General features: G+C 41.2%; 1 protein-coding gene across 1 annotated transcript in view; it reads left to right on the plus strand.

Annotated features, from left to right (window-relative positions):
* ankfn1 (ankyrin repeat and fibronectin type III domain containing 1) overlaps positions 1–24,214 on the plus strand; it is a 101,420-nt gene extending 77,206 nt beyond the window's left edge. The window contains exons 15-20 of the mRNA XM_038990866.1: positions 731–897; positions 16,242–16,464; positions 16,832–17,024; positions 18,223–18,234; positions 18,338–18,867; positions 24,087–24,214. Of these exons, the coding sequence (XP_038846794.1) occupies positions 731–897; positions 16,242–16,464; positions 16,832–17,024; positions 18,223–18,234; positions 18,338–18,867; positions 24,087–24,214 (1,253 nt within the window). The remainder of the gene's footprint in view (positions 1–730; positions 898–16,241; positions 16,465–16,831; positions 17,025–18,222; positions 18,235–18,337; positions 18,868–24,086) is intronic.
* Positions 24,215–24,466: the final 252 nt, after the last annotated feature.

Genomic DNA, 24,466 nt, shown 5'->3' on the forward strand with positions numbered 1-24,466 from the left:
ATATGAAGAAGTTCATTAAGAACACCTGCTCTTTCCATGACATGGACTGACCAGGTGAATCCAGGTGAAAGCTATGATCAGCTGTCACCTGTTAAATCCATATCAATCAGTGTAGATGAAGGGGAGGAGACAGGTTAAAGAAGGATTTTGAAGCCTTGATACAATTGAGGCACGGATTGCGTATGTGTGCCATTCAGAGTGTGAATGGGCAAGACAAAGGATTAAAAAACTACAACGCTGCTGGGTTTTTCATGCTCAACAGTTTCCTGTGTGTATCAAGAATGGTCCACCACCCAAAGGACATAAAGCCAACTTGACATAACTAACAAATGCTTGTAGTCCACGCCCCGATGAATTGAGGGTAAAGGGGGTGCAACTCAATATTAGGAAGGTGTTCCTATTGTTTTGTACACTCAATGTATGTCTCGGTATACAGTATTAACACTGTATATGTCTCTCTCCAGTCCATGTCTGTGCCTATAAGAAGTGATTTAGTCAATATATTGTAAGTTCTGATATATATTTGTCTCGCTCCAGCTCAATTCTGTGAATACAAGGAGAAGTTGGAGTCTATTTTATATTCAAAAATATATTTCTCTCAAGCCCATTTCTGTGAATACAGGGAGAAGTTTGATGCTATATTTTATATTCATATATATATTTATCTCTCCAGTCCACTTCTGTGCGAATAAGAAGTTCATTGGTCTATATATGTCTTGTCTCTCTCCAGTCCATTTCAGTGCGTACAAGGAGAAGTGCATCAGTCTGTACTGCCGCATGTCATCTGTCTTGGACCTGGATGCACTTATTACCCAGCAGGCACTGCGAGAGGCCATAATGGACACAGAGGTTGCCACTGCCAAACAGAGACACCAACATATACTGGACTACATACAGGTAGGGAGATATATAACTGTCCCTGTAAATGTATAGCATGAAACTGGCAGCAGAGTTGCCAGCTAAATGCTGTAGTTTTGCTTTACAGCGGGGATGCTGTCACATGTTTAACAGTAAGAAAAACAGTGTTGTATTATACAATATAGCATTATACTGTAAATAGGCCTACTGTAATAATTACAGCAACACAGCTGTATTATATAATTACAGTAATTTGCTGGCAACTCTGCTGCCAGTATAATGCTGTAAATGTACAGTACAGCATGTTACTGTAATATTTTTACGGTAATTGTAATGAATTAATTAAATTAATTGAAGGGAGGGAGGCAAGGTACAGTATTTTACTGTAATTGCTTGGGATTTGCTGCTAGGTAATGTGTTTTCATATTACGGCATATCAAATATATATATATATATACATATATATATATATATATATATATATATATACACACAGTTGAAGTCGGAAGTTAACATACACTTAGGTTGTAGTCATTAAAACTTGTTTTTCAACCACTCCACAAATGTCTTGTTAACATAATTTGTATAATTTTGGCAAATCGGTTAGGACATCTACTTTGTGCACGACACAAGTCATTTTTCCAACAATTGTTTACAGACAGATTATTTCCCTTATAATTCACTGTATCACAAATCCAGTGGGTCAGAAGTTTACATACACTAAGTTGACTGTGCCTTTAAAAAGCTTGGAAAATTCCAGAAAATTATGTCATGGCTTTAGAAGCTTCTGATAGGTTAATTGACATAATTTGAGTCAATTGGAGGTGTACCTGTGGATGTATTTCAAGGCCTACCTTCAAACTCAGTGCCTCTTTGCTTGACATCATGGGAAAATCAAAAATAATCAGCCAAGACCTCAGAAAAAAAGTTGGAGACCTCCACAAGTCTGGTTCATCCTTGGGAGCAATTTCCAAACACCTGAAGGTACCACGTTCATCTGTACAAACAATAGTATGCAAGTATAAACACCATGGGACCTCGCAGCCGTCATACCGCTCAGGAAGGAGACGCGTTCTCTCTCCTAGAGATGAACATACTTTGGTGCGAAAAGTGCAAATCAATCCCAGAACAACAGCAAAGGACCTTGTGAAGATGCTGGAGGAAACAGGTACAAAAGTATCTATATCCACAGTAAAACGAGTCCTATATCGACATAACCTGAAAGGCCGCTCAGCAAGGAAGAAGCCACTGCTCCAAAATCGCCAAAAAAAGCCAGACTACGGTTTGCAACTGCACATGGGGACAAAGATTGTTCTTTTTGGAGAAATATCCTCTGGTCTGATGAAACAAAAATAGAACTGTTTGACATAATGACCATCGTTATGTTTGGAAGAAAAAGGGGGAGGCTTGCAAGCTGAAGAACACCATCCCAACCGTGAAGCACGGGGGTGGCAGCATCATGTTGCGGGGGTGCTTTGCTGCAGGAGGGACCTGTGCACTTCACAAAATAGATGTCATCATGAGGTAGGAAAATTATGTGGATATATTGAAGAAACATCTCAAGACATTAGTCAGGAAGTTAAAGCTTGGTCGTAAATGGGTCTTCCAAATGGACAATAACCCCAAGCACACTTCCAAAGTTGTGGCAAGGACAACCAAGTCAAGGTATTGGAGTGGCAATCATGAAGCCCTGACCTCAATCCTATAGAAAATGTGTGGGCAGAACTGAAAAAGCATGTGCGAGCAAGGAGGCCTACAAACCTGACTCAGTTACACCAGCTCTGTCAGGAGGAGTGGGCCAAAATTCACCCAACTTATTGTGGGAAGCTTGTGGAAGGCTACCCGAAACGTTTAACCCAAGTTAAACAATTTAAAGGAATTGCTACCAAATACTAATTGAGTGTATGTAAACTTTTGACCCCCTGGGAATGTGATGAATGAAATAAAAGCTGAAATAAATAATTCTCTACTATTATTCTGACATTTCACATTCTTAAAATAAAGTGGTGATCCTAACTGACCTAAAACAGGGAATTTTTACTAGGATTAAATGTCAGGAATTGTGAAAAACTGAGTTTAAATGTATTTGGCTAAGGTGTATGTAAACTTCCGACTTCAACTGTATGTGTATATATGTATATATGTACCAGTCAAAAGTTTGGACACAACTACACATTCAAGGGTTTTTCTTTATTTTACTATTTTCTACAATGTAGAATAATAGTGAAGACATCAAAACTATGAAATAAATCACATGGAATCATGTAGTAATCAAAAAAGTGTTTTATATTTGAGATTCTTCAAATAGACACCCTTTGCCTTGATGACAGCTTTGCACACATTTGCCTTTCTGTCAACCAGCTCCATGAGGTAGTCACCTGGAATGCATTTCAATTAACAGGTGTGCCTTGTTAAAAGTGAATTTGTGGAATTACTTTCCTTCTTAATGCGTTTGAGCCAATCAGTTGTGTTGTGACAAGGTAGGGGGGTTACACAGAAGATAACCCTATTTGGTAAAAGACCAAGTCTATATTATGGCAAGAACAGCTCAAATAAGCAAAGGGCAATGACAGTCCATCATTACTTTAAAACATGAAGGTCAGTCAATCCGGAAAATTTCAAGAACTTTTAAAGTTTCTTCAATTGCAGTCGCAAAAAACATCAAGCGCTATGATGAAACTGGTTCTCATGAGGACCGTCACAGGAATGGAAGACCCAGAGTTACCTCTGCTGCAGAGGAGTTACCAGCCTCAGAAATTGCTGACCAAATAAATGCTTCACAGAGTTCAAGTAACAGACACATCTCAACATCAACTGTTCAGAGGAGACTGCGTGAATCAGGCATTCATGGTAAAATTGCTGCAAAGCAACCACTGCTAAAGGACACCAATAAGAATATACTTGCTTGGGCCAAGAAACATGAGCAATGGACATTAGACCAGTGGAGTCCAAATTTGAGGTTTTTGGTTCCAACCGCTGTGTCTTTGTGAGACGCAGAGTATGTGAACGGATGATCACTGCATGTGTATTCCCCAACGTGAAGCATGGAGGTGTTATGGTGTGGTGGTGCTTTGCTGGTGACACTGTCAGTAATTTATTTAGAATTCAAGGCACACTTAACCAACATGGCTACCACAGCATTCTGCAGCGATATGTCATCCCATCTGGTTTGGGCTTAGTGGGACTATCATTTGTTTTTCAACAGGACAATGACCCAACATGCCTCCAGGCTGTGTATGGGCTATTTGACCAAGAAGGAGTGATGGAGTGCTGCATCAGATGACCTGGTCTCCACAATCCCCCGACCTCAACCAAATTGAGATGGTTTGGGATGAGTCGGACCTCAGAGTGAAGGAAAAGTAACCAACAAGTGCTCAGCATATGTGGGAACTCATTCAAGACTGTTGAAAAAGCATTCCAGATTAAGCTGGTTGAGAGAATGCCAAGAGTATACAAATCTATCATTAAGGCAATTATTCTACAATGTAGAAAATAGTAAAAAATAAAGAAAAACCCTAGAATGAGTAGGTGTTCTAAAACTTTGACCGGTAGTGTATATATACAATTGCAGCCAAATATATTGGCACCCTTGCACTTTAAATAAATTGAAACTTTTAAATTTTTCAACATTGCAGAATCAATTTTAAGTTTAGAATTTTTATTCAGAAAATAAAGACAAATGGAATGGACAAAATTATTTGCACCCAGGAGCTTGTACTTGGTTGCACAACCTTTGGCCAAGATAACTGCCAACAAATGCTTTTTGTAGCCATCAATGAGCTTGCTTCACCTTTGTACTGGCAATTTGTCCCACTCTTCAGCAGCAAACTGCTGTAATTCTTCAATGTTTGAGGGATGCCCTCAACCAACTGCCGTTTTCTGCTCTTGTCATAGGTTATGGATGTTATTCAGATCTGGACTCATCGCTGGCCACTCCAGAACAGTCCAACATTTCTTCTTGAACCATTCCAGGGTTCAAGAAGAAAACATCATTGTAAAGAAAATAATTATAATAGATAAATACAGTAATATGAGATCTTTATGTAAAACATTTACATTTGACATTTTTGTCATTTATCAGATGCTCTTAACCAGAGAGACTTACGGTCAGTGCATTCATCTTAAGATAGCTCGGTGAGACAACCACATATGACAGTCAAATATAAAGGATACACATATTCCACTCCAGCTAAACTATGGATATATAGCTTTTGCAACAAAAAAACCCATCTAAAATCAATTAATAAAAAAATCTGAGAACGGTAATATTTTACACACTCATGAATAAGCAATCATTTCTGATGGGAAAAAACTACTGTGAAAAATGTGTGGATATAGTGTTTTGGAAATAAATAATTCTAATTTTCTAAATTAAAATTGTAAACTTAAATTTACAAAAATAAAATTAGTTTGGCAATGTTGAAAATGCAATAACATGATTTGGTGAACAATTTGTTTTTCCATTTCAACTTATTTAAGAAGAAATATGGAATTATTTAAGAAAGGTGCAAGGCTGCCAATATATTTGGCCACAAATGTATATACTGTATATATAGAGGCTTTACAAAGGCTTCCAAACTTGCAGTGACTACAGGGCAAAACAGACCAAAGACATGGCCAACACTCAACCATTAAAGGTTTGCGGCTTGCTACTGTACCACTCGGGGTTGGGGATAATCAGTTACATGTAATGTGGTTACAAAAACACTGTAACTGTAATCAGTTATGTTACCAGCAAAAATCAGATTACAGATACTTTTGGATTACTTTTAAATTCAGAAAGGATGTTTGTGGAAAAAATACAATGACACCTTTCTGTTTTTTCAATAACATTCAATTCAGCATTGAAAAAAGGTGCAAGTTTTTAAAGTTGTTCCACCTAAGTGAGTCTGACCAAAACCACCGAGCACTATAATGACAAACCAAATGCGTATGATGGATCATTTTTGTCTTTTTCCAAGTAATCAAAAAGTTACTGAAAGTAATCAGATTAAGTTACTGAGTTTGGGTAATCCAAAAGGGATGTTACTAATTACAATTTTGGGCAGGTAACTAATTACATTTAGAAAGTAATTTACCCAACCCTGCTACCACTCCAATCTGTCCCCTATACACATTTAATTGTTGTGGCACTACTACCACATATCAGTTAAATTGGTACAGCAATCTCAATCACAGTTTCAACATATGTAGCATCTTACAAGGCACGCATCAAACTATGCTAATGAGCCAGAAACAACAATACCATGCACCCACTAGTGGTCAAAAGGTTTTTGGTTCTCCAAAAATATGGTACAGTACTGTATTCTTTGGGGTGGAATTACAGTACCATTTCAAATAAGACTTCTTTGAAGTAATATACAGTCGTGGCCAAAAGTTTTGAGAATGACACAAATATTAATTTCCACAAAGTTTGCTTCTTCGATGTCTAACCAATACCCAAACAGAGATTCAGTGAAAATAAAAATCTCATTGATTTATCAAGACCAGTCCCCATGCTTCTCTCAGAGCAGCAAGAAACGGTGATAAAATAGTTGACCACAGCAGGTAGGCTATTGCTTCAAATCCTATTGCTTCTAAATTCAATATACTTTTAAAATAAATAAGACCTACACCACTTTTAACAGCATATTACTCAACACTAGTGAGACTCATGTCGCCTACGGTAGGCCTAAAGTACAATCGTGGCTAAAAGTTTTGAGAATGACACAAATATTAATTTCCACAAAGTTTGCTGCTTCAGTGTCTTTAGATATTTTTGTCAGATGTTACTATGGAATACTGAAGTATAATTACAAGCATTTCATAAGTGTCAAAGGCCTTTATTGACAATTACATGAAGTTGATGCAAAGAGTCAATATTTGCAGTGTTGACCCTTCTTTTTCAAGACTTCTGCAATCTGCCCTGGCATGCTGTCAATTAACTTCTGGGCCACATCCTGACTGGTGGCAGCCCATTTTTGCATAATCAATGCTTGGAGTTTGTCCACCCGCCTCTTGAGGATTGACCACAAGTTCTCAATGGGATTAAGGGTGCCAGGGACCCAAAATATTGATGTTTTGTTCCCCGAGCCACTTAGTTATCACTTTTGCCTTATGGCAAGGTGCTCCATCATGCTGGAAAAGGCATTGTTCGTCACCAAACTGTTCCTGGATGGTTGGGAGAAGTTGCTCTCGGAGGATGTGTTGGTACCATTCTTTATTCATGGCTCTGTTCTTAGGCAAAATTGTGAGTGAGCCCACTCCCTTGGCTGAGAAGCAACCCCACACATGAATGGTCTCATGATGCTTTACTGTTGGCATGACACAGGACTGATGGTAGCGCTCACCTTGTCTTCTCCAGACAAGCTTTTTTCCGGATGTCCCAAACAATCGGAAAGGGGATTCATCAGAGGAAATGTCGTTACCCCAGTCCTCAGCAGTCCAATCCCTGTACCTTTTGCAGAATATCAGTATCAGATGCACTCACACCTGCCTGCTTGCTGGACTTTCTTGGGCGCCCTGAAGCCTTCTTCACGACAATTGAACCGCTCTCCTTGAAGTTCTTGATGATCCGATAAATGGTTGATTTAGGTGCAATCTTACTGGCAGCAATATCCTTGCCTGTTAAGCCCTTTTTGTGCAAAGCAATGATGACGGCACGTGTTTCCTTGCAGGTAACCATGGTTGACAGAGGAAGAAAAATGATTCCAAGCACCACCCTCCTTTTGAAGCTTCCAGTCTGTTATTCGAACTCAATCAGCATGACAGAGTGATCTCCAGCCTTGTCCTCGTCAACACTCACACCTGTGTTAACGAGAGAATCACTGACATGATGTCAGCTGGTCCTTTTGTGGCAGGGCTGAAATGCAGTGGAAATGTTTTTTTGGGATTTGCATGGCAAAGAGGGACTTTGCAATTAATTGCAATTCATCTGATCACTCTTCATAACATTCTGGAGTATATGCAAATTGCCATCATACAAACTGAGGCAGCAGACTTTGTGAAAATTAATATTTGTGTCATTCTCAAAACTTGTCATTCTCAAAACCATGACTGTACTGTTAAAACATGGTTTCATTGGAATTTACTACATAATTTACCAATTACGCCTAAAATCACCCAGAGTGCATTGGGAGTTATGACAATTTACTGTAAATACTTATTAGGGTATAATACTATAAAAACAACCATTTTTAACAGTGTAAGAAAATATGAAAGAACTTGGCGCCGGTAATATGGGTCATATCTTTTTGAACTGTTGGGGCTAGAAACAAGTTGGTTCCTCTGTAGTAATGGGGCAAACATAATGGTCACGAATCTGTGCTCAGTTTATTCACTATGGCACCCAGAGGCTGCGGTACAGCAAAGCCTAATCATTAAAACAATTATTATCTGGGTGATTTCTTTCTTCTCCTTTTTTACTAAAATAGTCTGAGCTTCATGTGTCTCACCCAACAGCATGAGGTTGGCGCCTGAAACTGAAAATATGACTCTACAGTAGGCATAAACTAGAGTAATTTTTATAAGAGGCTTCCAATTACAGTTAATAACTTTTCAGCATTTTACCCATAATGCAGTGCAATCTACAGCATTCATTCTGTAAAACACAAGGTGCATTATACAGTATTTTGCTGTTAAAATTACAGAAAAGTCCTACAGTGTATATTAATATGTATTCCAGGTATAGTTGACCTAAGTGTGCCGTATGTAAACTGTGTGACGGTTTACTGGAATACATACAGTTATATGTGACAATATATTTCAGATGGCTATATCTAACTTGAAAAAGTAAAGTCACTTTACTGTATGCATCTTTTGCTTTCAAGTCTGTCACTTTATGAGAGCGTCAATTCAATCAGTACGGTGTGAAATACAGTGAGCTCCAAAAGTATATGGACAGTGACAATTGTTTAGTTGTTTTGGCTCTGTACTCCAGCATTATACAATGACTATGAGGTTAAAGTACAGACTGTCAGCTTTAATTTGAAGGTATTTTCATCCATATCGGATGAACCGGGTAGAAATTATAGCACTTTTTGTACATAGTATTGGGACAAATTCAAGTAGTAAAAAATGTAGTATTTGGTCCCATATTCATAGCACGCAATGACTACCGTACATCAAACTTGTGACTTTACAATTTTGTTGGATACATTTGCTGTTTGTTTTGGTTGTGTTTCAGATTACTTTTATGTTAAATAAAAATAGAATATGTTTCTGAACACGTCTACATTAATGTGGATGCTACCATGGTTAGGGATAGTGAATTGTGAATGATGATGAGTGAGGAATTTACAGACGCACAAACGGCATACCGCCAAGTCATGCAAACCTCTCACCATTACAATGACAGTGGAGGTTAGGATTTTTTTGGTGGGTATGATATTTATGCCTCTAACTTTGTCACTCATTATTCACAATTCATTCAGGATTATCCGTAATCATTGTAGCATTCACATTAATGTATAAGTGTTTCGAAACATATTATATTCTTATTTACAATATAAGCGACTCCAAAATGACACAATACGTTATTTACCATTAATTTCTATTGAGTACAAAAATAATCTGAAACACAACCAAAACAAACAGCAAATGCATCCAACAAATGTGTCGAGTCACAAGCTTGATGTAGTCATTGCGTGCTATGAATATGGGACCAAATACTTCACTTTCTACTTCTTTAATACACACACAAGTGAATTTGTCCCAATACATTTGGTCCCCTAAAATGGTGGGACTATGTACAAAAAGTGCTGTAATTCCTAAACGGTTCACCCGATATGGATGAAAATACCCTCAAATTAAACCAAATTAGCCTCAAATATAATCATTTCCTATAGTGCTGGAGTACAGAGGCAAAACAACAAAACGTGTCAATGTCCCAAAACTTTTGGAGCTCACTGTATAATTTAAAAAAAATCTATTTCTAATACAAATGCATGAGTCCTTTTTTTCACATTCATCAAACGAAAATTGTTTAAAAGCTTATTTTTCATATCGTTTATGTCATGTCCATTTTTCAGTAAATATATTTATGCTAATAATCCCATTGGAGTCAGTTTATTGATGTAATAAAGCCTAACTGCTAGGAGTACTAGCTGTTAAATAGCTTGTTTTTCTAATGTTAAAGAACTCCATAACTGCCCAGCCTTCTCTCTCATGTCAGAAAGTTAAAAGCATGAAAGTAAACCCATCTGGTGTTTTTCTCTGTGAAGAACTAATCCAGCTTTTACCACCATGGTCTCTACTGGTAATGGAGACCAACCACAAAACCACAAGTGTGTTTCTGTGATCTGAGAGTGTGTGTGTGTGATCTGAGAGAGAGAGAGTGTGTGTGTTCTGAGCTCAGAGAGGCACGGAAAAATGTGGCCCCCAAACCACAGATTACACAGTACTCGGGAGAGCGAGAGAGAGCGACAGGGGAAAAAATAATACCAATCATGAATGACTGAGAGGGAGAGTGTGTGTGTGGGTGGGGATGTCTGAATATGTGTCTCTGTATAGAAGTGCCAATGTCTGTCTCTCAGTCTGTGTATGTGCGTGAGTCTGCCTCTGTGTGTGCATGTAAATCTCATAGTTGTGCGTGTTTGTGCATTTGTGTGTGTATGTGAGCTCAGCAATGTGGGCTGCATTAGAGAGAGTGAAGTGTTAATGTGAGGGGGCAAAGCGTGTGAAAAGAGGCCCGTCTGTCTGAAAGCTCTTAGTGCTGGCCTGTCATACCACAGTCTGTCTAGATACTGGGAGGTCCTGTCAGGGTGCATGTGTGCGTGCGTGTGTGCACATGCGTGCATTTCTATGTGTGTGCGCATTGTTACTTGCGAGTGTATAGGTGCGTAAAAGCGTTTGTGTTTACGTGCCTGTGTGTGTGTGTATCTGCGGCGTGTGTGTGCGTGTGGCTGTGCAGAAATGATGACGTTAAGCCATCTCATTGTACAATTTGTTTTGACTTGTCATTACATGATCGGGGGGGGGGGATTCCCTTACTGTGGTATTGTTGTCGAAGACTGGTTTAGTCCAGTAGACATCCTGTTAGTATTGTGTGGAAGTGCATCTTATTCAATTCATCACTGGATTTGGCATCACCCTCACATCAACTGACTAAATGAGTGAGTGGACTAAGTAAGGCCTGCGTCTTTTGAACATTGAGGAAGCCTCTGGTAATCTGAACTCCTGAGAGGAGAATTAGGGGACCAAACTCTAACCTCGATATGTGCAGTTCCTATTGTGTAGTTCAACACATTGATATACTATAAACCGACTTGGTCCTCCTGTGTGCGCTTGCGTCATCCTCCAAAGGAACCACAGACCCAGCTGCATCTAGCTCTCTCAGGCACCACAACAGGGCCTGGTGGTGGGGGAGAGACCCCAGCAGTGGGGCCCCTGCCCTGGATCAAAGGAGAGTGGAGGGGGGCATCTGTGTGAATAGGGGGAATAGATTGGAATAGGGTGCAATTTAGGATTCAACTGGGAATTTGGGATTCCCATCTGTGGGAATAGGGTGCAATTTGGAATTCAGACTAAGTAAGCTTCATTGATTGAAGCGAAGGGAAGCCATTCCATATGGGCCCTGGTCAAAACTAGTGTACTATATAGGAAATATTCATAACCTTAAAGCCAATATTGCATACTATATATCTCCTCTCCCCTTCAGTAGGAATAGCAGAGGAACAAATATGCCCGTAACCCAGCCAACCGTCCCGCGTCAATCCCAATACGATCCCCCCTCTGGTTCTCATCTGCGTCTCACGCTGAATACCGTCCCACTCTGACTCCAGTCCTTAGCTCCAGTGCGTGCTAATGTAATCTAAAGATGTCTGGACAGAATGGGCAATTTCCTGTTTCAGGAGGAAGTCCTTTTGTCTGGCGCTCCTTACCTGTCACCTTCATTTGGACTCACTGGGACCGCTGCTCTCTCTGCTGGCTGGCTGGAGCCTACCTGGAGAGAGGTGGGGGTGTAGTGTGTGTGTGTGTGTGTGTGTGTGTGTGTTTCCCAGTCACCTTCAGTAAGACTCTCGTTTCTGAGATGACTTCTGGCTCCCTGCAGGCGTGTTGCGAGCGCTTGCTGTCAGGAAATTATGCTGCATCAAGAGCACACACACACACAGAATAGTCTTACACTCTCTCCCTCTCTCACACACACACACACACACACAGGTCTTGGATGACACTTGGGTCAGCTGTCGAGTGCTCAAGAGAGATGATACTGCTGTGCTGATGAATGCTGGGAGTCTGGGGGATGCTACCTTTCTGGAAGCTACAGTGGGTTTCCTCTCCTGATTAGGGCTAGATGCAATCTGTTGAGATTGAGGAAATTCAATCTACAGAAATCATTGGCAATCAACTATTTAAGTAAGTGGAATGAAGGGAAATACCTTGAAAGGAGGACAATGGAAGTTCAGTAAAAAGATTTTTAATGATTAAAAGCCCAAGCATTTTAGAATGAAAGCCTTCGTCAGGGTGCTTAGAAAAGTTAAATGGCAGTTGACATGCATCCAGAGCCTTCTGCTTGGCTTTCAGAGAAGTGTATGGCTGGATTAGCATGCATTATTATCATACCCATTTACAGACCATTCATCCCTTTCACTGATCCCTCTTCATGCAGAACTGTTTACCTCTCGGATATACAGTATACTCTTATATATAAATATACCTCTCAAATATGATGTAAAACATGTACCTGTAAGACCCTCTTATCTGAAATATAGCCCACCTCTCATACAGTATAAGACCCTCATATTTCATATCCTGTATTTGAGATATACAGTAATATTCTTGCCTTTGGCTGTAAAAGAAAGAGTGATTGAATTCGGTTATAGGGAGAAAGAGAGGAATATCCTCTATTATTCCCAGTTTTGTCTCTCTCTCTCTGTCCCCCCCCCCCTCTCTCTCTGCCATCTGATCCACGGCATTCTTTCCAGCCGAGTCATCCCCTGGTGTCAGTCTCTTTTATATATACACTGCTCAAAAAAATAAAGGGAACACTTAAACAACACAATGTAACTCCAAGTCAATCACACTTCTGTGAAATCAAACTGTCCACTTAGGAAGCAACACTGATTGACAATACATTTCACATGCTGTTGTGCAAATGGAATAGACAAAAGGTGGAAATTATAGGCAATTAGCAAGACACCCCCAATAAAGGAGTGGTTCTGCAGGTGGTGACCACAGACCACTTCTCAGTTCCTATGCTTCCTGGCTGATGTTTTGGTCACTTTTGAATGCTGGCGGTGCTTTCACTCTAGTGGTAGCATGAGACGGAGTCTACTCAGGTAGTGCAGCTCATCCAGGATGGCACATCAATGCGAGCTGTGGCAAGAAGGTTTGCTGTGTCTGTCAGCGTAGTGTCCAGAGCATGGAGGCGCTACCAGGAGACAGGCCAGTACATCAGGAGACGTGGAGGAGGCCGTAGGAGGGCAACAACCCAGCAGCAGGACCGCTACCTCCGCCTTTGTGCAAGGAGGAGCACTGCCAGAGCCCTGCAAAATGACCTCCAGCAGGCCACAAATGTGCATGTGTCTGCTCAAACGGTCAGAAACAGACTCCTTGAGGGTGGTATGAGGGCCCGACGTCCACAGGTGGGGGTTGTGCTTACAGCCCAACACCGTGCAGGACGTTTGGCATTTGCCAGAGAACACCAAGATTGGCAAATTCGCCACTGGCGCCCTGTGCTCTTCACAGATGAAAGCAGGTTCACACTGAGCACATGTGACAGAGTCTGGAGACGCCGTGGAGAACGTTCTGCTGCCTGCAACATCCTCCAGCATGACCGGTTTGGCGGTGGGTCAGTCATGGTGTGGGGTGGCATTTCTTTGTGGGGCCGCACAGCCCTCCATGTGCTCGCCTGACTGCCATTAGGTACCGAGATGAGATCCTCAGACCCCTTGTGAGACCATATGCTGACACATGCACATTTGTGGCCTGCTGGAGGTCATTTTGCAGGGCTCTGGCAGTGACCAAAACATCAGCCAGGAAGCATAGGAACTGAGAAGTGGTCTGTGGTCACCACCTGCAGAACCACTCCTTTATTGGGGGTGTCTTGCTAATTGCCTATAATTTCCACCTTTTGTCTATTCCATTTGCACAACAGCATGTGAAATGTATTGTCAATCAGTGTTGCTTCCTAAGTGGACAGTTTGATTTCACAGAAGTGTGATTGACTTGGAGTTACATTGTGTTGTTTAAGTGTTCCCTTTATTTTTTTGAGCAGTGTATGTGTGTGTGTCATCCCCTGGTGTCAGTCTCTTTTATATATGTGTGTGTGTCATCCCCTGGTGTCAGTCTATTTTATATATATATATATGTGTGTGTGTCATCCCCTGGTGTCAGTCTCTTTTATATATATGTGTGTGTGTGTGTGTGTGTCATCTCGTGGTGTCAGTCTCTTTTATATATATATATGTGTGTGTGTGTCATCTCGTTGTGTCAGTCTCTTTTATATATATATATATATATATGTGTGTATGTGTGTGTGTGTGTGTCATCTCGTGGTGTCACTAAGTGCTCTCATACTGTCTCTGACAGACGCCTAATTGCTGTTTAACATTTGTCATGCTTCATTCTCTACACACACGGAAACATAGAACAATGCTCTCCCTCTCTCTCTCTCTTTCTCTCTCTTTCTCTCTCTCACTCTCTGACTCCCAGGGGAGGTTTGGAGTGATGGAAAGAATGAGAGGGGGAATAGGAGGAGTGAAAGCAGGAATGACGTTTGGTTACGGTGGCCTAGGGCCCCTGATAAGATTGGAACCACATTGGAGACTGCATGCATGGGGAGACTGGCAGGAGAAGGGCTTTGGTGTGCAGCCAGTCATTGTTATGGTCACAATGTGCTTTCTATTCTATACATTCATCCCAAATGGCACCCTATTCCCTATATAGTGCACTACTTTTGACCAGAGCCCATAGCACTGTGTAGGGAATAGGGTGCCATTTGGGACAGTCTATACATTCTCTACTGCTTCTTCTCAAGACTGCTGTGATATGATCAGGTGCCAATTTAATGCAGGATTCTGTGTAGAGGAATCGTATGCATTATGCATAGTTCTATTCGCTACAAACCCTTTCGACTGTGTGGGAATATACAACAGTACACACACTTGCACAAACACACATTCACCTATACACCTATAAACAGATACACGCACCTACACAAAAATGTTAATCTGCGTGGTAATAATGTATTCACTGAAGCTGTAGGCTTAATGTGTGAATGGTTTTGTCCCTCTCGGAGTGAAATAGAAACCTGCAACTAACCTTAAGCTGCTGTCTACTAGTGTCACTTTTTCCTGGCTATCTTGACCTGGACCTGACTTTTGTTCTCCATTTCAGCAACTGGATGAGATGTTTTTTAACTGTTTTAATCAACTATAACTATCTATAACTAGGATGCTTTATAATTGTAATAATCAACTATAACTATCTATAACTAGGATGCTTTATAATTGTAATAATCAACTATAACTATCTATAACTAGGATGCTTTATAATTGTAATAATCAACTGTAACTAACTATAACTATGATGCTTTATAACTGTTATAATCAACTAACCCTAACTATGACTTATAACTGTTATAATCAATTACAACTAATTATAACTATGATGCTTTAGAACTATTATAATCAACTAACCCTAACTATGACTTATAACTGTTATAATCAATTACAACTAATTATAACTATGATGCTTTAGAACTGTTATTATCAATTACAACTAATTATAACTATGATGCTTTATAACTGTTATAATCAACTGTAACTATGATGCTTTATAACTGTTATAATCAACTATAACTATGATGCTTTATAACTGTTAATCAACTATAACTATGATGTTTTATAACTGTTATAATCAACTCTAACTATGATTTATAACTGTTATAATCAATTACAACTAATTATAACTGATGCTTTATAACTATTAAAATCAACTATAACTAACTAAATGTGATGCTTTATAACTGTTATAATCAATTACAACTATGATTTATAACTATTAAAATTAACTATAACTAACTATAACTATGATTTATAACTGTTATAATCAATTACAACTAATTATAACTATGATGCTTTATAACTATTAAAATCAACTATAACTAACTAACTATGATTTATAACTGTTATAATCAATTACAACTAATTATAACTGATTTATAACTATTAAAAGCATCTATAACTAACTAAATATGATGCTTTAACTGTTATAATCAACTAACTATAACTATGATTTATAACTGTTATAATCAATTACAACTAATTATAACTATGAACCTTTATAACTATTAAAATCAACTACAACTAACTATAACTGATGCTTTATAACTGTTATAATCAACTATAACTATGATGCTTTATAACTGTGTTATAATGAGTGCATTTTGTTCTCTATTGCAGCAACTGGATGAGATGTGGCGGGAGCTGCGTTGGATCACTGATGCCCTGCAGTGTGCCCGCTACAAGCAGCCCCGTGGCGGTGTGCCCATCACCAGCCTGGTCAATGCCAGCGAGCCTGAGTCAGACCAGGGGGCACAGAAGAGTGACTCAGCATCCTCTACCATGGACTATCTACCCACACCATCACCATCACCTGAGCTACGGCGCAGGAAGGATGTTAGTGGTGAGGAGAATGCACACAGAGAAAGACACACACACTGTCTTGGCTGTCCATCGAAGACGATGATGACGATGCTCCTCTTGAGGATGGGGTTGTATGGGTGTGTTCGCCCTTCTGGCGCTGGTGCCACTTCACACTTATAGATGCAGTGCATACAAATACACAGACATAAACATACACATTGACAGACATTTGCCCACCTCCTCACTCTCAATACACTGGAAGTAAGTCAGGAATGGTCTTTATCATAAGCTAAACACATACCCCCACTCTATAATCATAGTTTGTACTGTGTCTGTGTGCAACGCTATTTTGTACATGGACTGTATGTGTGTTTCTTACCCGTCTGTCTTTCTGTCTCCTCCCTCAGACTCCCAGCTGGGGTCAGATGAGGACGGTTGTTCAGAGGTGTTCCTGCCGACAGACAGTGACTACGACTCCAGCGAAGCCTTGTCCCCACGCGAGCTGGACCTGCTCTACTCCCCCCCACAGGACCTATCCCAGCAGGCCGTGCACGCCCTGGGAGGCAGCGCTCCCGACGTACTACAGATACACGAGCTCAGGTACGAGAACGACCTCTAACCAATGTTCCCTGTAAAATGTTTTTGACACTGAGCAAATTTCAGGTCTGCTGAGTGTAAATATGAATGTTGTGAAAGTTCTGTGCAACTTCCGGTGCGCATTTACTGTGAACACTGAGGCTATACCTGCTTTATGTTACAGTTTTAACAGTGGCCAAGTAGACTACTGTGGCTATTTGATCATAATGTAGGCCTACCAGAGTGGCCTACCATCAAAACAATGGCGAAAAATGCGTCCCACAACATTTTAACATGGAAAAAGCTGTTCTATCATTCAGCCTACAGTAGCAGCAAATGTGTGGTGTTCAATATAGGCCTACATTCCATGAGACTTTAAAAAATAACATGCAGGGCTTGACATTAACCTGTTTATCCACTTGTCCTCCAGACAAGGTGTTGACAGTTTGATGCAAGAAGCCACTTTACAAAATAAAATGTATTATTATTCCCATACCATTATTACAGAGAATCAGACAAATTATGCTACCCTCAGCCTATTGGCTACTTAGCTTAAAATACAACACTGCTCCTTTAAGACATAAAAAAAGCTCTTTACCTGACTCACTTTTCACATTTTGTGCTCTTGTAGGAAGCAACCACTTCCCCATTGTTGACTAGAAATGTGCTATAACTGGGCTAATAGCTCACTAACTAACAAAGAATATGAACAAATGTGCACACGTGGCTACATGCAGCTCTCACAATGATCTCAAAACAAGCCATCTACTCACTACCGCTCATGCTGTAAACACAGTCCAGTTCAATACGAATGGCACAGATTCTACTGCAGCTCTGATTGGCTATGGTGCACCGGTCTGTGTGTAGAGTACTTGCCTGAGTCGTGCCTGTCAATTCAAAACAATCCAACTCCAATGTGCTCTGCCTACAAGAAAATCTCTTCCACAGTTATTTTTGCGTAGCACATTTTGTTTCTGCATGTTACATTGAAAGTGGCTAATATTGCGTTGATTCAAGCACAATTCCCACAATAGATCGAAACATTGATAATGTTAACTAAAGGGGAAACTCTAGAAAGATGAGTGAAGCTTCTCTGTGCGTGCTAATATTTATTCTGGTAACATTGCCTCTAACCCTAACCTTGACATACTGCAAATACACAAGCTCAGGTACGAAAACGACCTCTAACCCTGACCCTAACCTTGACCCTGACATACTGCAGATACAAGCTCAGGTACGAGAATGACCTCTAACCCTGACCCTAACCTTGACCCTAACGTACTCTCTTTTTAACAGCCTTGAATAGAACCTAACAAATCTTATTTTTTATTTTCCAGGTACAGCATCTGCCAGCCCAAAGACCTCGCTCTCTCCCCCGCCTTCCCCCTCTCCCCAGGCCCAATCCTCTCCCCCGCCCCACCCCTCTCACCTGCCCCCATCTTCCCTGAGACCACTCTATCCTGCTCCAAAACCCTGGAGGGTCTCTCCCTCTCCAAGACAACCCAGGACAAGCACTCCTTCACCCCGTTGCAGCCGCTTGCCAACCCCCCAACCAAGCGGAAGCTGCTGTCCCGGAGCCACGGGGCCACTGGGGCCCAGGTGGGTTACTTCAGCGGGCCCCAGCGGTGGCTCAGGGGCCACAGCGACAGCCACACAGGGTCCCTGTCCGAGGGGGTCTATACCAGGCAGAGGGACCCAGACCTGCCCACCCTGCCCCTGAATCTCCCATCACCTCAGGAGGAGATATATGCTAGTCATGCTTCCTGTGTCCTGGAGGGCCGGAGGGGGGGACAGAGGGAGCCCAGGCCCCATATCAGGACTATCTTTGTGGAACCGTGTAAGGAAACGTCGCCTGAGAACAGGGGCTGTGGAGAGGAGGAGAGAGGGATGGAGGGAAAGGGAGGGATGGAAAGAGGGGCAGGGGTGACAATGGTTTTGGCAGAGGAGGGGTCAGGAGAGGAGGGGTATGAAGGAGCGAGAGCCCAGGATCTGGACTCAGACGACCAAACAAATGCACAGGTGTCAGAGATCCTCAGCAGCAAGCTCTAGGATTAGACAATGGTTCGGCAAGGCACTCCAGGATTGGACAATGCTCAGTAATATGCTCTAGGATTGGCCATGTTCAGCATTTGACAGTGGTTCAGTAATAACCTCCAGGATTGGACAATAGCTCAGCAACATGATCTAGGAGTGGACGGGACTGAGTAACAAGCTTTTGAACGATTGGACATCGGCTAATTGATGACAGTTGGACGGAGCGATGTTGTTTTGGTGCGTTGCATACACTACATATCCCTCATCCCTGTGTCCAAACTGATAATGATGCCCCTTTTCCTGTCTGTTTGTCTCTGTGTGTGTTGTTGTGTGGGTCTATATCTTTCTTTTATCCCTTTCTCTTTCTATCGATCCTTCAAATGACTGTGGACAGGCATGCTGAACTGACTCTGAGCTAGTGCATGTTTCTCTCTGAGCTCATGCACGTGTGTAGCTCACAGACTAGACAACCCTTGCTCTCTCTGTAGAATGTACTAGAGACTCAGGTTGCTGGCCAACTGTCTGACCTGTTAACTCAGAACCAAGCCAAGGCTCCAACTGTTATGACCTATAATTAATGCAACATGACGTCGCTGTCGGATCTAAACGTCAACTCAAAAAAAGAAATTATAATGTATTTTCCAAATAACGAACATACAATTATGAAACTTCAGAAGTATTTTGAATACATTTTCTTTGTCCTAGAGTCATGAAAGGCAGAAATTGTGTTACAAGCTTTTCATCCGACAGCGACGATGAATTTAAGCACTGCTTTACCTATACCTCTGCACTTGAAAGTGTGTTGATGACCGACAATGGCTCGAAGTTGCTATTTCAATTGATGAGTATTCATTATACATTGACACCTTACATAAACTCAGCAAAAAAAGAAACGTCCTCTCACTGTCAACTGCGTTTATTTTCAGCAAACTTAACATGTGTAAATATTTGTATGAACATAAGATATGACAACTGAGACATAAACTGAACAAGTTCCACAGACATGTGACAAACAGAAATGGAATAATGTGTCCCTGAACAAAGGGGGGATCAAAATAAATCAAAAGTAACAGTCAGTATCTGGTGTGGCCACCAGCTGCATTAAATATGCCTCCTCATGGACTGCACCAGATTTGCCAGTTCTTGCTGTGAGATGTTACCCCACTCTTCAACCAAGGCACCTGAAAGTTCCCGGATATTTCTTGGGGTAATGGCCCTAGCCCTCACCCCCCGATCCAACATGTCCCAGACGTGCTCAATGGGATTGAGATCCGGGCTCTTCGCTGGCCATGGCAGAACACTGACATTACTGTCTTGCAGTAAATCACGCACAGATTGAGCAGTATAGCTGGTGGCATTGTCATGCTGGAGGGTCATGTCAGGATGAGCCTGCAGGAAGGGTACCACATGAGGGAGGAGGATGTCTTCCCTGTAACACACAGCGTTGAGATTGCCTGCAATGACAACAAGCTCAGTCCGATGATGCTGTGACACACCACCCCAGACCATGACGGACCCTCCACCTCCAAATCGATCCCGCTCCAGAGTACAGGCCTCGGTGTAACGCTCATTCCTTTGACGATAAACGCGAATCCGACCATCACCCCTGGTGAGACAAAACCGCGACTCGTCAGTGAGGATGACTTGTTTCCAGTCCTGCCTGGTCCAGCGACGGTGGGTTTGTGCCCATACGGGACGTTGTTGCCGATGATGTCTGGTGAGGACCTGCCTTACAACAGGCCTACAAGCCCTCAGTCCAGCCTCTCTCAACCTATTGCGGACAGTCTGAGCACTAATGGAGGGATTGTGTGTTCCTGGTGTAACTCGGGCAGTTGTTGTTGCCATCCAGTACCTGTCCCGCAGGTGTGATGTTCGGATGTACCGATCCTGTGCAGGTGTTGTTACACGTGGTCTGCCACTGCGAGGACTGTCAGCTGTCCATCCTGTCTCCCTGTAGCACTGTCTTAGGCGTCTCACAGTACGGACATTGCAATTTATTGCCCTGGCCACATCTGCAGTCCTCATGCCTCCTTGCAGCATGCCTAAGGCACGTTCACACAGATGAGCAGGGACCCTGGGCATCTTTCTTTTGGTGTTTTTCAGAGTCAGTAGAAAAGCCTCTTTAGTGTCCTAAGTTTTAACCTGCCTACCGTCTGTAAGCTGTTAGTGTCTTAACGACCATTCCACAGGTGCATGTTCATTCATTGTATATAGTTAATTGAACAAGCATGGGAAACAGTGTTTAAACCCTTTACAATGAAGATCTGTGAAGTTATTTGGATTTTTACGAATTATCTTTGAAAGACAGGGTCCTGAAAAGGGGACGTTTCTTTTTTTGCTGAGTTTATTAGAAGTGTGGACACACGATACAAGCCTTATGTTTCTCTAGGTTTCTCAGCATGGGTTTATAGGCATTTCCCCAATAACAGTGAATGTATTGTCATGGTTTAAAGTTGGTTTTCTGCAGTAATTAATTCTGTTTCATTATCATCATGCTAAGCTGCTTGATTCTATTTGGTTCTTTTGTGGATCTGTTATAACAAGAAGTCAACCAGAGTATCATTCAGAACGACAGGAATGTTCTTCATACACTAAAACAGTAACTTTTCCCACTTTTCTCGAACTATGAACATCATCTGACGACCAGCCTTCAATATCTGCATAGTATACAGTAAGAAGTAAACAGTTTTGAATCCGAAAGTTTACTGTCGATTTACGCTAGTTGCCCCCGCGCCTAGTTCTGACGAGCCCATCGTTAAGAATACTGATGATAACGAGAGTACTAAACATTCCACAGCAAGCTGCAGTGAATTCCAATATCATAGCCTCTATATCCCTATAAGTATTTTTGTACTCTTTTTTTTATTTTTTATCATAACTTGCTATTCAGCATTGAATGCCTACCATTCGTATTGTACTTGAGTCAAATGATGTATTATTTGTTGGCATGGACTTGTTTTGTGTGGACTCTAGCTTATGTCCAGTTTGAATATGTGCCCCCCTTGGTTTGGCTTGAGAAGGTCAAGGGTTAGAGGTTAGCGGTCATGGTTGGTGGGGTCAGAGGTTAAGGGACTTGAGTTACACAAAAACAGTCTGCACTTTGCATCCTGGACTTAAGTAGCCATGTTCTTCTGTTTAGCCAGAAAGTGATTTGTGGTTTGAAGTTATGTTTCTATGACACTTTAAGGGTTGTTTTAAACTAAGTTGAATCATGAACACTGTAGCTTTGTGTTCTTATCCTATGTTCTCTGGTACAGAGTATTATACCCTCTATAGTAGTATTACTCTATATTACTCTCTAGAGTATTATATTCTCTGGTAGAGATGCATACAGAGTATTAGAATCATGTTATTAAAGTAACATTTCCAGGACCAGCTAATGATTGTGGTCATATGAGGTTTAACACATCATGGACTATATCGGACTGAATTGCACTTTCAACATATGTCTTGTTTTTTCATTTGATTTCTATGATACATCAAGCTAATTCCCAAACAATACCTTAATGGTTTTATCAAAGCCACGTTGCACGGGTAACAGGATACCTTGAGCTAGCTTTTCACTATTTTAACATTGCAGGTGATTATAAAACCTCATTCAAATTTGATGTACTGATCGAGGGCAGCTTTATCGGTAACTATTGTAAAACAAATTGTTGCATTATTGGAATCTTAATATGACTTGTTGAAGTGTATTGTTGCATCAACAGGCCGGTTGGTTTTCCACTACACAGTATATATTTGCAACAATGTTTTTATCATATGTAGCTAGGCTAGTAATTATTGTGTTCTCACTTGACAGTGTATAAGCCACCTTTGCATTTACAGGCTGTTGTAAATGAGTACTGATCGCCTACGAATAGCAAGTGTAATAGGGGATTATAACATGTGTTTCACAGTATGTATCCATTCATAGTTAATGGACTAATAATTACAGTAGTTATAAGTAGATACGAGCTGTAAGGAATGCTTATAACTAGTCTCATAATGCTCTACGAGTGTTATAGAAGGCACTATAATGCATTATTAGGCCACACAGGTGGTTAATAGATAATGTATGTGTCCCAAATGGCACCCTATTCCCTTTAGGGACTATAGGGCTCTGGTCAAAAGTAGTGCAATATAGGGAATAGGGTGCTATTTGGAACGCAGACAGTGTTACACTCACTTTTATTTACAGTCATGTCGTCTTTAAACCACCTCCAAATGACCAAATGCATTAATGCTATTGTTTTAAGTGTTGGGCTTTGGGTTTGGGTGTAGGCCTACTACCAAATCTACCAGTTAATGTATATTTCCTCAGGAGTAAAAGCATAATTTGTCTCTATGAAATATTGAATATTACTATTTTATTGTCCTATTTATTTTGCTATCTATGTCTCTCCACTTCCACCTCTTTCTATCAGTCATTAGGCTATTAGTTTGTGGTCTATCAAGTGACTAGGCCTCATCAGATCATTGTCAATGCGTTTATACCATGTGCACATAGTGAGTGGGCCAAAATCAAGAGGGGTCATCATATCTGTATATTTTTGCATTTCCTGATTAAAATGTATGAACTATCATAGCTTCTTAAATGAAAATAAGGCTAATATGTTTGCAGTTGGGGTGAAGAAGTCCTAAAATCAACAAAGTTCCTGTAATGGTTTGATTATTTTCTTCCTGGCTTGTTGCAATGCTATCTCTGTCTAGGGCAGGCCTACCTTATGGTGGCAGATGGATGTGTTTGACCAGTTTAAATAATAAACCTTTCCCTTGTGGATGTTGTGTACAACACTGCCTCTGTATCTCACTCTTCTCTCACTGCATTGATTAGTGAAGCCACTTCAAGTAGTGCAGACAACACACTGTACAGTATACCATCCTTTATTGGTGATTCTACTTTACTCTAGTGGGTAATAGATCCATTCTGGCTTTCTACAGACTGATAAAGTACTATCTATCCAGTAGCAGCTCAAGAGAGAGTACTGTGTGTTAGTGGAGTTCTCTCACCTTCTTCTACCCCTCCTCTCACCCCCTAATCTCCTATCCTCCAACTCACTTATTTCTCAGTTGACTACATCTTGGATCTGTTCCAGCTGATAGTTTTTAATGGCTGTCAATGTCCTGTGCCCACGGCGATAGAGTACAATGGAGTAACGCAACATCTCAAAGGCCTCCAGATATCAACATTGGGCTGAAGGCATGGCAACGGATATCCATGGCAACCACACAAAGGCGCTGTGTGCGGTCCTGATCTGCAACATTTTGTGATGAGAAAGATGGAGATGGAGAGAGGGGGCTGGATAGAGAGATGGGGGGGTTGAGAGAAAGGAAAGGGGTGGGGTGGAGAGATGAAGAGCAAGATAATGGATGCAGATGTATTATTGACAGGTATTGTCTGCTGCCAATGGCCATGTGGGAAGAGAGGGAGAAATGACTTCATACAGCAT

The sequence above is a fragment of the Salvelinus namaycush genome, chromosome 4 (assembly GCF_016432855.1).
Source record: "Salvelinus namaycush isolate Seneca chromosome 4, SaNama_1.0, whole genome shotgun sequence".
Classification (NCBI taxonomy): domain Eukaryota; kingdom Metazoa; phylum Chordata; class Actinopteri; order Salmoniformes; family Salmonidae; genus Salvelinus; species Salvelinus namaycush.